Source organism: Mirounga angustirostris, unplaced genomic scaffold (assembly GCF_029215605.1).
Source record: "Mirounga angustirostris isolate CCGP_5_RB_7025 unplaced genomic scaffold, mMirAng1.0.hap1 SCAF_5, whole genome shotgun sequence".
NCBI lineage: Eukaryota > Metazoa > Chordata > Mammalia > Carnivora > Phocidae > Mirounga > Mirounga angustirostris.
The window spans coordinates 11,801,619-11,813,882 of NW_026991713.1; the positions used below are offsets into that span (position 1 = coordinate 11,801,619).

A 12,264-nucleotide genomic window follows, 5' to 3' on the forward strand; every position below is an offset into this window, starting at 1 on the left:
ATAGGAACGAGTCTCTCTCTCTCTCTCTCTCAAAATATCTTGTTGTCCTGTACTCACCCTTCTTCTTGTGGTGATGGGAAATGATAAAAATGCCACTATGATGAGATGAAGTGTGGTGAAGGATGAATGATGCAGGCGTTGTGATGTAGCATCAGGCTACTATGACTTTCTGACAACTTCTCAGAAAGGGGATCATTTGCTTCCAGGCCATGGGTTCCTGAACTGGTGGAAAGCAAAACCATGGATAAGGGGGGACTATTGCATTTCCTATGGCCCCACAATAGCCCCGTGGCCAGGTGCTTAGGTACCCACTTAGCTCTTCCAGTGTCTGTTTGAGGACCACAGCCGGGACTGACTCCAGTCCCAGTGATCTGACCCAAACTTCAGTGCTATTATCTCCCAGCAGAATATTTCTCTTGGTGAACAGTACTGAATCCCTCCTAAGCCCTTGCAGGCACAAAAGAATTTGCTCACTTTTGATCAGAACCCATATCCTGGGAAACTCCTCCTCACTTTTAAAGAACCCACATGAAACATAACATTTCCCCCCTACCTCCCCCTAGGCAGGAGGAGTTCCATCTTCCTCTATGCTCCTAGAGCTGCTGGTACATATAATAATCATATTAATAAGGATAATAGGAGTAATAATAGTAGTAAAAATGTCTAAGTTACCATTTGCTGAGTGCATCTATGAGCCAGGTGTCATGTTAAGTGCTTTGCATGCATTATTTAATGCTCAGAAGAACCCTAGGGGGAGACACTATTATTATCCTCAGTTTATAGATTATATGAATTAGGCGTTAAGTTTGGCTGCAGGTAGAAAACTGTTCACAGTGGCTTAACCAAACAGGAACTTATTTTGCTCAAATAACGATAAATTAGAGGTAGATGGGCTAAGGCTGTTATGGTGGCTCCATAATACCATTCTTAGCATGTGGCTTTTGTCACTGTGGAGACAAGGCATCTGCTGTTTTCCAATCTGTGTTCCAGGCAGGAGGAAGGGTAAACAGCCAAGGATGAAGGGCAAAGAGCCTCTTCTTCCTGGGGTTTTGTCTTATTAGCTGGGAAAGGAGGCCATCCCTTACCTACATCTTGCTGGCCAGAACTGTTATGTGGCCCTCCCTGAGCTACCAGGGAGCCCGAGAATTCTACATTTCTTTTTTTCATTTTAAAGCTGGGCAGGTTTCTGCTCTGAACAAAGCTGGAGTTCTGCTAGGAAGGAGGAAGTGGAGGATGGATATTGGATTATGATCTACCCATGCTTGTCACACAAGTGAAGAAAGTCGGCATCAGAGATGCTCAGGGTCTTGTCCAAGGTCAGATATGTGGCCAAGGCAGATTCCAACCCAGAGACCATGTCCTTAACTGCTGTGAGAGATGACCTCCTTAGCACGATGTGTTACAATTGTCTTTTTATTTGTTCATCCCTTTTTCCCTAGCCTGTGAGCTCCTTGATACCAGGAATCAGTTCTACTCACCTTGGTATATCCCAGACTCTTGCCCATAGTTTGTTAGTGGATAAATGAAAAGTGTTAGGACTTCAGTAATTTCTGCAGCTAAAAATTCTTTCTAGGAAAATATTCTTTATTTGTTCTCTTCCTCTGTGATGTTTTATAACCTTTTTCCAGACAGGTAGCTGTTGATGTGATATGCAAGAAAAAATATGGTCTCTGTGTCATCATGGGTGCCTCTGGCCTCTTCTACTAGTTTCAGGCTTCTAGTTTCTCTCTCCCTAAATGCTTCATGCTTATTTACAGGGCAGGGTCCAATTTCTCTTTGTTCTGCTTGGTCATTCAAACATTCCTATAGTACATCACTCTATTTCTTAGGGACATGTGCGCTAATTGAATAACACTGATTTGAGTCACAAGCAGCCCTGATCCCAAATCTCATTTCTTGCTGGGTCATGGAGCAGGCCAGGAAGGATCTAGCTAGCATCATTTGGATTCCAGTATTTTGGCAAGGCAGGTAGGAACGGGAGGAGAATTTTTAAGATACCAGTTTGGAAGGTAAAATTTTCAGAAACCCAACCACTGATGTCCCTAGGTTAAAAAAAAAAAATCGTTGTTCCATAGGTCACAAGGAAATATCCTGATTTTTCTTCAAAGCCATAACACTTGGTTGGACAGGTTCAAGCCCCATCGGCTGTGGGGGTGCTGCCAACAGGGACCCCTGACTTAGGTTAGGGTTGCCTAATTCAGCTCAAGAATAGGCTTGCACGGGCGCCTGGGTGGCTCAGTTGGTTAAGCGACTGGCTTCGGCTCAGGTCATGATCCTGGAGTCCCTGGATCGAGTCCCGCATCGTGCTCCCAGCTCGGCGGGGAGTCTGCTTCTTCCTCTGACCCTCCCCCCTCTCATGTGCTCTCTCTCTCTCTCTCTCATTCTGTCTCAAATAAATAAATAAAATCTTAAAAAAAAAAAAAAAAGAATAGGCTTGCAGGCATTTGGACTTCCATCTTAATGGAATCCTTAATACTGCCCAAGTAGCAGTATTAAGAGATGCTGGGCTTCTCTTTCCAGCCCCATGGGCCCCTAGCCAGTAGCTTACAATCACTAAACAAATTGGATGATAAATATTTACCACTTGTTAGGCAGTCGCTATATGTTAGGTGCTGTGCTAAGTGCATTATTTTGTCTCATTTAATCCTTAGAACAACACTGCAACTGTTATTGTCATCTTACAAACAAGGAATATAAGGCTGAGTGAAAAATGATTTGCCCAACATAGTGGTTGCACCAAGGGGTGATTTGGGGAACTCTGTCTGCCTATCTTAATCTCTAGCAGCCGCACTGAAGCCATCTGATGTAAATTTAAAAACCCGTAGTAGTGGTACTGATAGTCTTTGATCTTGATAATGAACTTTTTTTCACTCTCATTTAAAATGTGAATAGAATGATCATGGTAATAGTAATAATAATAGTTAACATTCATTGAGTGCTCAGTGTCGGGGCAATTTGTTTGAAGTTCTTAATAGGTGATAACTCCTTTAAGACTCACAATAATCCCTTCAGGGAGGTATTATTATAATTTTTTAAAAAGATTTTATTTATCAGAGAGACAGCACAAGCAGGGGGAACGGCAGTCAGAGGGAGAAGCAGGCTCCCCGTTGAGCAGGGAGCCCAATGCGAGGCTCCATCCCAGGACCCTCGGATCATGACCTGAGCTGAAGGCAGACGCTTAACTGACTGAACCACCCAGGCGTCCCAGGGAAGTACTGTTGTTATCTTAATTTTTAGATGAAGAAAGTGAGGCATAGGAGGCTAGGCAGTTTTTACAAGGCAAACGTGACTTTTAAGTGGCAGAGCTAAAACTTGGCTATTTTTATTGATCTATAACACAGTTTAGATTTTAAAAAAATGTGCTTGCTATGAAAACTCAGCTTCAAGGCAGTATCTTCAGTCTTCCCTTCCAAGCAGTGTGCAGGCCCTAAATCCCTTCTGTATAGAAATTCTTAAGTCATCACTGGCTCAACATCACATGGGTAGTAGGTGGTAAAGCTTGGATTCAAATTTGTGTTGGTCTGACTCCAAAGCGAGGAATCTTTACCACTGTACTATTCTAGCACTAGCCAGGTAAAACTCAAGTTCAAAGGACAAATCATAGACCTATCTGGAAATGACCTTAGAAATCATCTAACCCAGGGTTTCTCAACCTCAGCATTATTGACATTTTGGGCTGGATAAGTGTTGTGGGGACTGTTCTGTTCTTAGCAGAATGTTGAACAACATTCCTGGCCTCTACCCACTAGATACCAGATTTATCCCCCCCCCTTACCCCCCAGTTGTAACAAACAAATATGTTTCCAAATGTTGACAAATGTTCTGGGAGAGAGGGGAAGGGGCAAAATCGCCCTGGTTACCAACCACTGATCTAAACCATCTCCTCATTTTACCAATGATGGAGCAGGGGTCCAAAGAAATGAAGTAATTTGGTTAAGGTAGGTAGCAGAATCCAGGTCATTCACGCAGCATCACCGTGTCCCTATAATGTACAGAGCGTATGTGGAACTCAGAGGAGTAGATAAGGTCTTGCTCCTTACGGTCTGGTAGGAGAGAAAAGCTACTGCACATATATCTCCAGTTGCACGACGCTGAGAAGCAAGAAAGTGCTGCACCGGCACTGAATACGATCTGGTGTCCTGAGCTCTGGATCTGCCACGTTTTAGCTGCAGTACTTAATTAACTAAGCTTCAGGTTCTTCATCAATGAAACGGAGGTCATGGTATTTACTCTGCCTATACCAACAGCTTCAAAAGGGGTCTGTGAACGCCTTGTGCGAACTGTAAAGCTCTTACAAACGTCAGGTGTTATTAAGATGATCAGGAATGCGATAATAATTATGATTAAAGTCTTTCAGAACTGGGGAGAGCCGTGTAGTGGTGGCTTCATTCCCGGACCTTCCAAGTCGAGGTCCCCTTCCTTCTGCGGGAAGAGGAGCAGGCAAAGAGCTCTCTTCCACAGAGCTCCTCTTTCCTCGGCTGGAACCAGCGCTGCCACCTGGGCGAACTCGGGTCACAGCTTCCAAGACTGGCCCTCCCCGGCCCTTGGACCTCTCAAGCCCCGCCCGCCCTGGGCTGTGGCCCCGCCCGCCCTGGGCTGTGGCCCCGCCCGCCCTGGGCTGTGGCCCCGCCCGCCCTGGGCTGTGGCCCCGCCCGCCCTGGGCTGTGGCCCCGCCCTTAAAGCGCAGACCCCGCCTCCTCCGCGCGGGCCGGCACTCCAGCAGCGCGGCGCCTCCAGGACAAGCCCTCGCCCGGGCCGGAGATTCCCGAACTCCCCCGATCTCTTCCCGGCCTCCCTCGGACGCCCGGAGCGGAGGAGGCGGAGATTGCCGAGGGGCGCTGGCCCCTCCCCCGCCGCCCCCGCCCCGCCACAGCCTCCCGCGCGGGCTGGAGTCCCAGATCCCGGTCCCTCCCTCCTCCTTTCTCTCCGCCCGCCTTCCCGGTGCTGCCACAGTGGCGGGTCGGAGGCTCCCGGCCAGTCAGCTCGTTCCGGCCCCGAGCCCCTCCCCCCCCCAAACAAACAGCCCTCCCCACGCCTCGGGAGCCCGGACCGCCCCCTTCCTCCCTCGGCCCGGCGTGTGGCGAGGGACAGTGTGAAGGAGCGAGCGCGGGCCGGCGGGCGAGCTCCGTGAGTGCGAGAGGCGGGGCGCGCGGCGGGCCGGGCCGGGCCGGGGTCGCGTGTGCGCGTGGGGGCGCGAGCGAGTGCCCGTCGCGACCCGCCGGCCGCCGCGAGCGAGCCGCCGGCGAGCGACGAGCGGCCACCGCCAGCCGCCGAGGGGCGCCGGGCCCGCGCGCGCGCACGCACGCACGCACGCGGGGGCGGGGGCAGGCGCGCGCCCGCCTGTCGCGACAGTCGGGGCCGAGGCCCAGGGGAAGGTGGCCTGTCGCGGGTCGCCCGGCTCCCGGAGGCGAGGGGGGCGCGGGCGGATGGCGGAAGGCGCCCAGCCGCAGCAGCCGCCTCAGCTCGGGCCCGGCGCCGCTGCCCGGGGGATGAAGCGGGAGTCGGAGCTGGAGCTGCCGGTGCCCGGAGGGGGAGGAGACGGAGCCGAGCCCGGCCTGAGCAAGCGGCCGCGCACCGAGGAGGCGGTGGCCGACGGCGGCGGCGGGATGCAGGTGACCGCGCGGGACGGCGCCCCGTTACGGCGGGGGTGCGGCGCGGGGGCCGCGAGGGCGGCGGGGGCCGGGAGGAGGAGGGCCTCTGGGGGTCCTGGCTTGGAGGTGGGAGGGGGCCGGTCGGGGCCTGGTTGGGAAGGTGGGGCGGGCTTCCCCGGCTTGGAGGCGAAGGGTGCAGGAGGAGCCCGGTGTGCCCAAGAGGGTCCCGATTCCTGAGGGGGTGGGGGTCCCGACGCGTGAATAGGTTTTGGGGGGGAATCGAACATGTCTGAGGTGGATTCCATTTCTTCAGACCCTTCCTTAGTTCCTTGGGGTGGAGTGGAAGCCGGCAGATCCTGGGTCTCTTGCCCAGAGAGCTGCTGCACTGAGTCGAGGACTGGGGGGGGGGGGGGGGGGGGGGCAGTGGTGGGAAACATCCCAAGAAGGAGTACCTTTCTGGCAGCTCTAGACACACGCGGGGATGGGGAAGGGGAGCGGCATTATAAAGGAGGGGAGTGAAAAGCGAGAAAACTCCTCGAGAGCCCAAAGGGGATGTGGCTTAGCTTGTGGGTTCAATCAGTTACACAAGGAGTGTGGGAAGTACCAGGAGTTCGGTAGTGGTGTGGGGACACCGTGGTGCTCGGTCTCATTAACTTTGTGGAGCATGCTAATGAGTCTGGAGAGAGACCCAGGACATGCCCCTCCTTACTTTGCCAGTTGCTTCTTACACGGCCGAGGATATCGACCCGCTCTTTAATGTCCTGGGGTGTAAAAGACCATTTGTAGGGCTGTTGGGAGACTGGATTCTGAGTTGTGGACTCAAGGATAAGCTGGTTGATTTGGGTAGGGAAGGGGAAAGGTAGTGATGATGTCAGTTGGCTTTGTAGTTTGAAGAAGAGCTGAAACCTTCGGACCTTTTAGGATTTGGTCTCTGTTCAGAAAATAGTTGCTGTGAAATGGTGGAGCTCACATATCAGCAATTGTTAAGAGACTTGCCTAATTCTCTTAGAATCATAGAATGTTAGAGATAGAAGGGACCAGAGACATCGTCTTTTCCAGGGGTTCTTCATCTGGATAGACCTGGAAGATTTTTTTTTTTAAATATTTTATTTATTTATTTGACAGAGTGAGACACAGCGAGAGAGGGAACACAAGCAAGGGGAGTGGGAGAGGGAGAAGCAGGCTTCCTGCTGAGCAGGGAGCCTGACGCTGGGCTTGATCCCAGGACTCTGGGATCATGACCTGAGCCGAAGGCAGACGCTTAACAACTGAGCCACCCAGGGGCCCCTAGACCTGGAAGATTCTTATGTTGAATAGTTTACATGCACTTTTTGCTGGTGGGGGGGAAGTCAGTAGTTTTTGTCTTTGTGGGTTTTTCTTTTTGTTTTGTTTTGTTTTGTTTTTTGGAGGGGATTCAAGTCTCAAAATGTTTTAACCACCACCTTTTAGAGATGGGGGCTCAAAAGTCCAGAGAAGACAGTGACTTGCCTAAGGCCACCCAGTTAGCTGGTAGCAAAACTAGAACTAGAAGCCTAGTCTTCTAATTCCTATTCCTGTGCTCTCTCCATTACACCACTCTTGGAAATCCCTGCAGTGCTAAAAGACTTCCTGTGCTCTGCTCCCAGCTTTTCAAGGCTCTGCCTGACTTCCTGTGTTAGAGACCGAGCTGTATTTAAGTGTGGCATATTTGCTGTGTGCTTATGGGTCTCCTTCGCAGAGGCCGCTCAGTTACTTGTGTTGATTTGGGTAAAGTGACCCTCTTGCTGTTTATTTTTGAATTCTTTTGTTTTGTTTGCCTGCTTTTGTTCTCCATCAGGACTCTTGTCAGGCAGAGGGATTGTGAGGAGTAAAAGCTCAGGGCCATGGAAAAAATATTGAGGAACATGGGGAGACTTGAGGTGATGTGGGTTAACATTGGCTGATCAGAAGAGGTAACTGGATGTGGGTGCTGGTGAGCACTATCTGCTTGGTGTGTGTGTGTGTAAATCTGTATATGTTTTTGTATTCATTCATTGTTTCTGTCAATCACGGTTAACAGACACCCCCCCTCCCTCTCCTCTCCTTTCCTCCCGGGGCCCATTATTTGCTGGTTGCCTTCAAAATGGCTAAGGATAGTAGTATTTGGAAATAGAGCAGTGTATAGGGACTTTGGAGTATGCAGAGGAAGGGGTGGATGAGGCCCCTTGGGTACAAATGGGCAACTTAGAACTATCCCACAGAGAATCTTTTTCTCACTCTGTGTATTTGTGGATCTTTATTTATTTTTCAGGTTATGCATTCTCATTGCTGTAGTTCTGACACACCATGTCACACAGGTATTCAAATCATCATTGATCTAGCCCTGTGCCTTCAACTAGCTGTATGCTACTGGGAAAATCCCTTCTTTTGGGGGCCTCTGTTTCCTTAGTTGTAAAATAAAGGGTTTGTACAGGATGATTTCTAAATCATCTTCTAAAAAATATATCGAGTTCCCTGACCTTAAGGTGCTTGGTGTTTCCAGTCTGGGTGGAGAGACAAAAATGGGTGAAAAATTTAAAAAAGAGCACGCACGTGTGTATGTGTGGTTTTGTGAGTGTGTGTAAGTTCCAGAGGAACAGCAGCGGAGATACCATGGGGTGGATGCATGTCACAAGTCATTGCATAATTTAGAGCCAAAGTATGCTGAGGATTTGTGCCAGTGGGTCCAGAAGAAGGAGATGGTCATTCCTGCTGAAATGGTCAAGGAAGGCTTAATGGGAAGGTTGAAATTTGAGTTAAAATCTGAGTAAAGGAGAAGTAATATTCCTGAAAAGATGAAATTTAACGCTGGGTGACTCACACTTCTAGTACTTTGCTATATGATTCTGATAATAATGGTAGGATATTTAATATTCATTTAACTAATGTTTATTGAGCAGCTGCTATGTGCCAGCCTCTGTTTTAGAGCCTAGGAGACATGGCAATAAACAAAGACTCTGCTCTCATGTAACTAATAATCTCATGGAAAGAGACAGTAAAGAAATCAACAACTGCTATTAGGGGGTGGTAAGTGCCAAGGAGAAAAATAAAGCAGGGAGAGGGATGGAGAGTGAAGATGGTTAGGAAAGGCCTTTCTGATGGGTTACCTTAGAATGAAGTGAAGGAGGGAATAGACCATTCAGATATCTGAGGGAAAGGGGTTCAGGTGGAGGAACTGTGGGTGCAGGGGCATTGAGAAAGAAGTGCACTTGATGTGTTTGAGAACAAGAGGCCAATGGGGCTGGAGCAGAAGGAGCAGGGGAGAGGCAGTCTTAGGAGATGATCATGGCTGTGTAGAAATGCCTATAGGCCCTATACAAATAGGCACTTAAAAAATCTCGAGTAGCCAACCTTTTTGGTATAAGCGTTGGTCTTAAAGCACATGTTTTTTGTTTTTTTTTCTTATAGCTTAACACAAATGGAGTTTTTCTGAGGTCATAGCTCCTTCTAGGAAGCCTTCGCTGACAACTTCGTTCACACCAGTCAGACTCTCCTCTGGCCTCCTCTTATATTGATGCTTAATTATGCATCAACTTGTGTTGTTCCTTGTTTTATTCTTGTTTCCCTAGTGAGACTGTAAGCTTCTAGAAGATGAACTATATTTTCTTTGTTTTATCCTTTGTAATACCTAACAGTTTTAGGTACATAGTAAATGCTCAATCCCTGTGAAGTTGAAATTTACTTTTCACAAATGATTAAGGGATGGAAAAAATCATGAAATTCAGGGGTGAGAGTTTGTTTATGAAATTCTTCAATCTTCTGTGTGTCAAAGGATTAACTTTTTTTACAGAAAGAAGTCCTTTACTGGGGTTAATTTCCCAAGGCTGCTTACTAAATGGAACTACAACTCGAAGCTGTAGATTCCAAAGCTGAACCCTGTTGAGTTACAGCCAGGAAGCTTTTGGAGTAAATCATTACTTCCCAAAGCAGGGCAGAGAGGACATGAGAGAGTCTGTGGTGCTTATGTTATAATCCTTTGGCTAAGAAGGAACCATGGGGGAGAGAGAGGAAGGATCGTGCCTTTCAAGGCCTTATGTGGACAGAAGAGGGGTTAGCACAGCCCTGAAAACAGTATAGAAATAGAGAACCCTGAGCGGGGGAGGAGGGAAGAGACAAATTCAACCTGAAAATTGAAATATGGTTTGAGAAATGTAGTTAGTTGTTAAAGAGGGTGCTGGGAATACTGTACTCTAACCTCGTGAAAAGTTAAATGAGTTACATCTATAGGTATGGGGGGTTCATTTCACTGTAGGCAAGTCTGATCTGTGTGAAACTTGGGCTTTTATTTATAAAAGATACTGGGAAGTGAATTCTTTTGGTCAGCTCTTCTAGTGAATATAAACAATTTGATGATCAAAAATTCAGTTTTTGTGTGATTTTCTAGGAACTTAGCTGCTGTATAAATAAGGGAAAGTGCACCTTAATTATTACTTCTAGCTTTCAGCAAAATTCTTTATGGCAGTGAAATGTTGGTATGTGATTATTATATGGCCAGCTAACTGCTTCTGACCATCGAGTCATAAATCCAGTTTAGTTAAGTGGGTTCAGCAGTTGTTATTCTGGTAGTAGGAAAGCTTTCTTTCTGGTCTTAGGGCACAGGTTCCAGGTAGCCTGTGATTTCTATGTGTATGCTTCATTTCTTGTAATAGTTTATCTTCCCATTTGCTTGTTTCTTTCCTACTAGGTGGATGTCTCTGTGGATTCTCGCTTGGGTGTTTGGTGCTGATGCTGAACATGGTGCTACCATTTGAGTAGAACTATAAAAATAATGTGCTTTCCTTCCAAGTAATTTCATGAACGATGTCTCACAAAAATTATTGAATTTTTCATTTCTACTTGTCTTAGTCTCCTCGAGCACCATAACAAAATACCAAAGACTGGGTGGCTTAAACAACAGAAATTTATTTCTCACAATTCTGGAGGCTCGAAGTCCCAAGATCAAGGTGCTGGCAGATTTGGTGTCTGCTGAGGGGTTCTCTTCCTGGCTTCTCACATGGCCTTTTCTGGGTGTATGTTCCTGGACGGAGAGAGATCTCTCTCTTCCTCTTCTTAGAAGGGTACTAATCCCATCATGGGGGTCCCACCCTTATGACCTACACTAAACCTCATCACCTCCCAAAGGCCCCCCTTCCAAATACCATCACCCTGTGGGCTAGGGCTTCAACATATTAATTTTGTGGGGACACAGACATTCAGCCTATAATACTACCAGAGCTTTAAATATTGTAGATGGAGAAACTGAGGCACAGTCACCTTAAAAATTACTGATTTTTTTTCAAGCCTCACAAGGAAAGCCTGTGAATGTAACACTTGGAATGTCTTTGAGAAGAAGGACAGACAGATCTGAATTCGAAGTAGGACTATTCTTTAGGGTGACTCATGAGACTAGCCTGAGTTGAATTTGTCTTCCAACTCCCTCTCCCATTTTCTAGCCACCTTGTCATGTTTTTCTCTCTCACACTGACATGTGAACACAACAGAAACTAACTAGAGATTTAACTTTCATTTTGGTATAAAACAGACTGGTGCAGACAGGCCTCAAGATTACAGGATTGGGGAGAAAGACACTCGCTCCACTACTTTGTGTAAACAAGAATGTTACCAGTGCAGCTCCAGTTTGGCATCTCTCAGGTCGTCAGTTTGATGCCAGGCTTTCATAATTTGTAGAAACAGTAAAGACAGTCATTTTAGTGAATGGCTTTGCTTGAATTTTTGTTGATATGCATTTGTAGAGCATAGTAAACGCCTTTATTCTGGTGCCTATGTGCTCTCCCTCCCAAAGACCGAAGGGAAGAGTGTCAGGGACGATGGGAAGGAAATGGCAGTAATTGGATGAGTGGACAGATGGAGCAAGGGATGGCGAGTGCACTTGGTGTTTTAGGTGGCCCCTAGGAGTATTGGATTTCTTATTCTTCTCCCCTACAGCCCCGATACAAGCAGGCAGCTTACATGGCTAAGGTTTCATTATCTAATCCATCACAGATCAGCTTGAATAAACCCATTGGCTGGCACTGATCTAGTTAGGAGGGTAGTGCAAAGCTGCTTGAGCCAGGATTGGGGCAAATCGGATCAGAACTGCCATGTGAATCTTGGACATATTTCTGTAATTTGGGTGGGTAAAGTTGTTTGGGAAATCACTTGAGAGAGAGAGAGAATGAGCAGTCAGCCATGAGTTTTTTCAGATGTTGTCGTAGGGTCTCTGAGGGGAAAGTGTATGGAAGATTTGATACATTTCTCTGAAGTATAGCCAGGTTGCTTTGATTATTTGAGTCTGAATATTTTTGGGTCACCAATGCTCAGTTGTTATCTTTTTAGTAGCATTTGGAGATCCCAGTTGTGATCACTTAATTATGACTGTTCTGAGTGAACCCTTGATCTGAGACTGTACGTTATGGGTCCCCTCTTAGTTTTTAAAGGGGAGATATTGTTGTTGTTACTATTATTGCGGTCAACCTTAATGTATATAATTATGTTTAATATCCGTGTATACTTGAAGAATGGGGTAGTGAAAGAAACACTGTTTAGATTTTCTCATTTTGGGTTTGACTCCTGGCTTTTCCACTTAGCCGATTAATAACCTTTGGTAGAATGTCTAACATCTGAGCTCCTGATTACACATCTGTGAACTGGGAGAATTAATACATACTCTTATGAGCTGCCCTAATGAGTAACTGAG

The 12,264-nt window shown here is 47.2% G+C and overlaps 1 protein-coding gene across 17 annotated transcripts in view; it reads left to right on the forward strand.

Moving 5' to 3' along the window:
- Positions 1-5,197: 5,197 nt before the first annotated feature.
- Positions 5,198-12,264, forward strand: part of RBFOX2 (RNA binding fox-1 homolog 2) — a 279,715-nt gene continuing 272,648 nt past the window's right edge. For 3 of the 17 annotated variants that reach the window (XM_045872608.3, XM_045872612.3, XM_045872620.3), the window contains exon 1: positions 5,210-5,612. In XM_045872608.3, coding sequence (XP_045728564.1) covers positions 5,427-5,612 — 186 coding nt within the window. In that variant the 5' untranslated portion in view covers positions 5,210-5,426. Of the gene's footprint in view, positions 5,613-12,264 lie in introns of all 17 variants that reach the window. The other 14 variants (XM_045872607.3, XM_045872610.3, XM_064590642.1 and 11 more) reach the window with 11 other exon arrangements.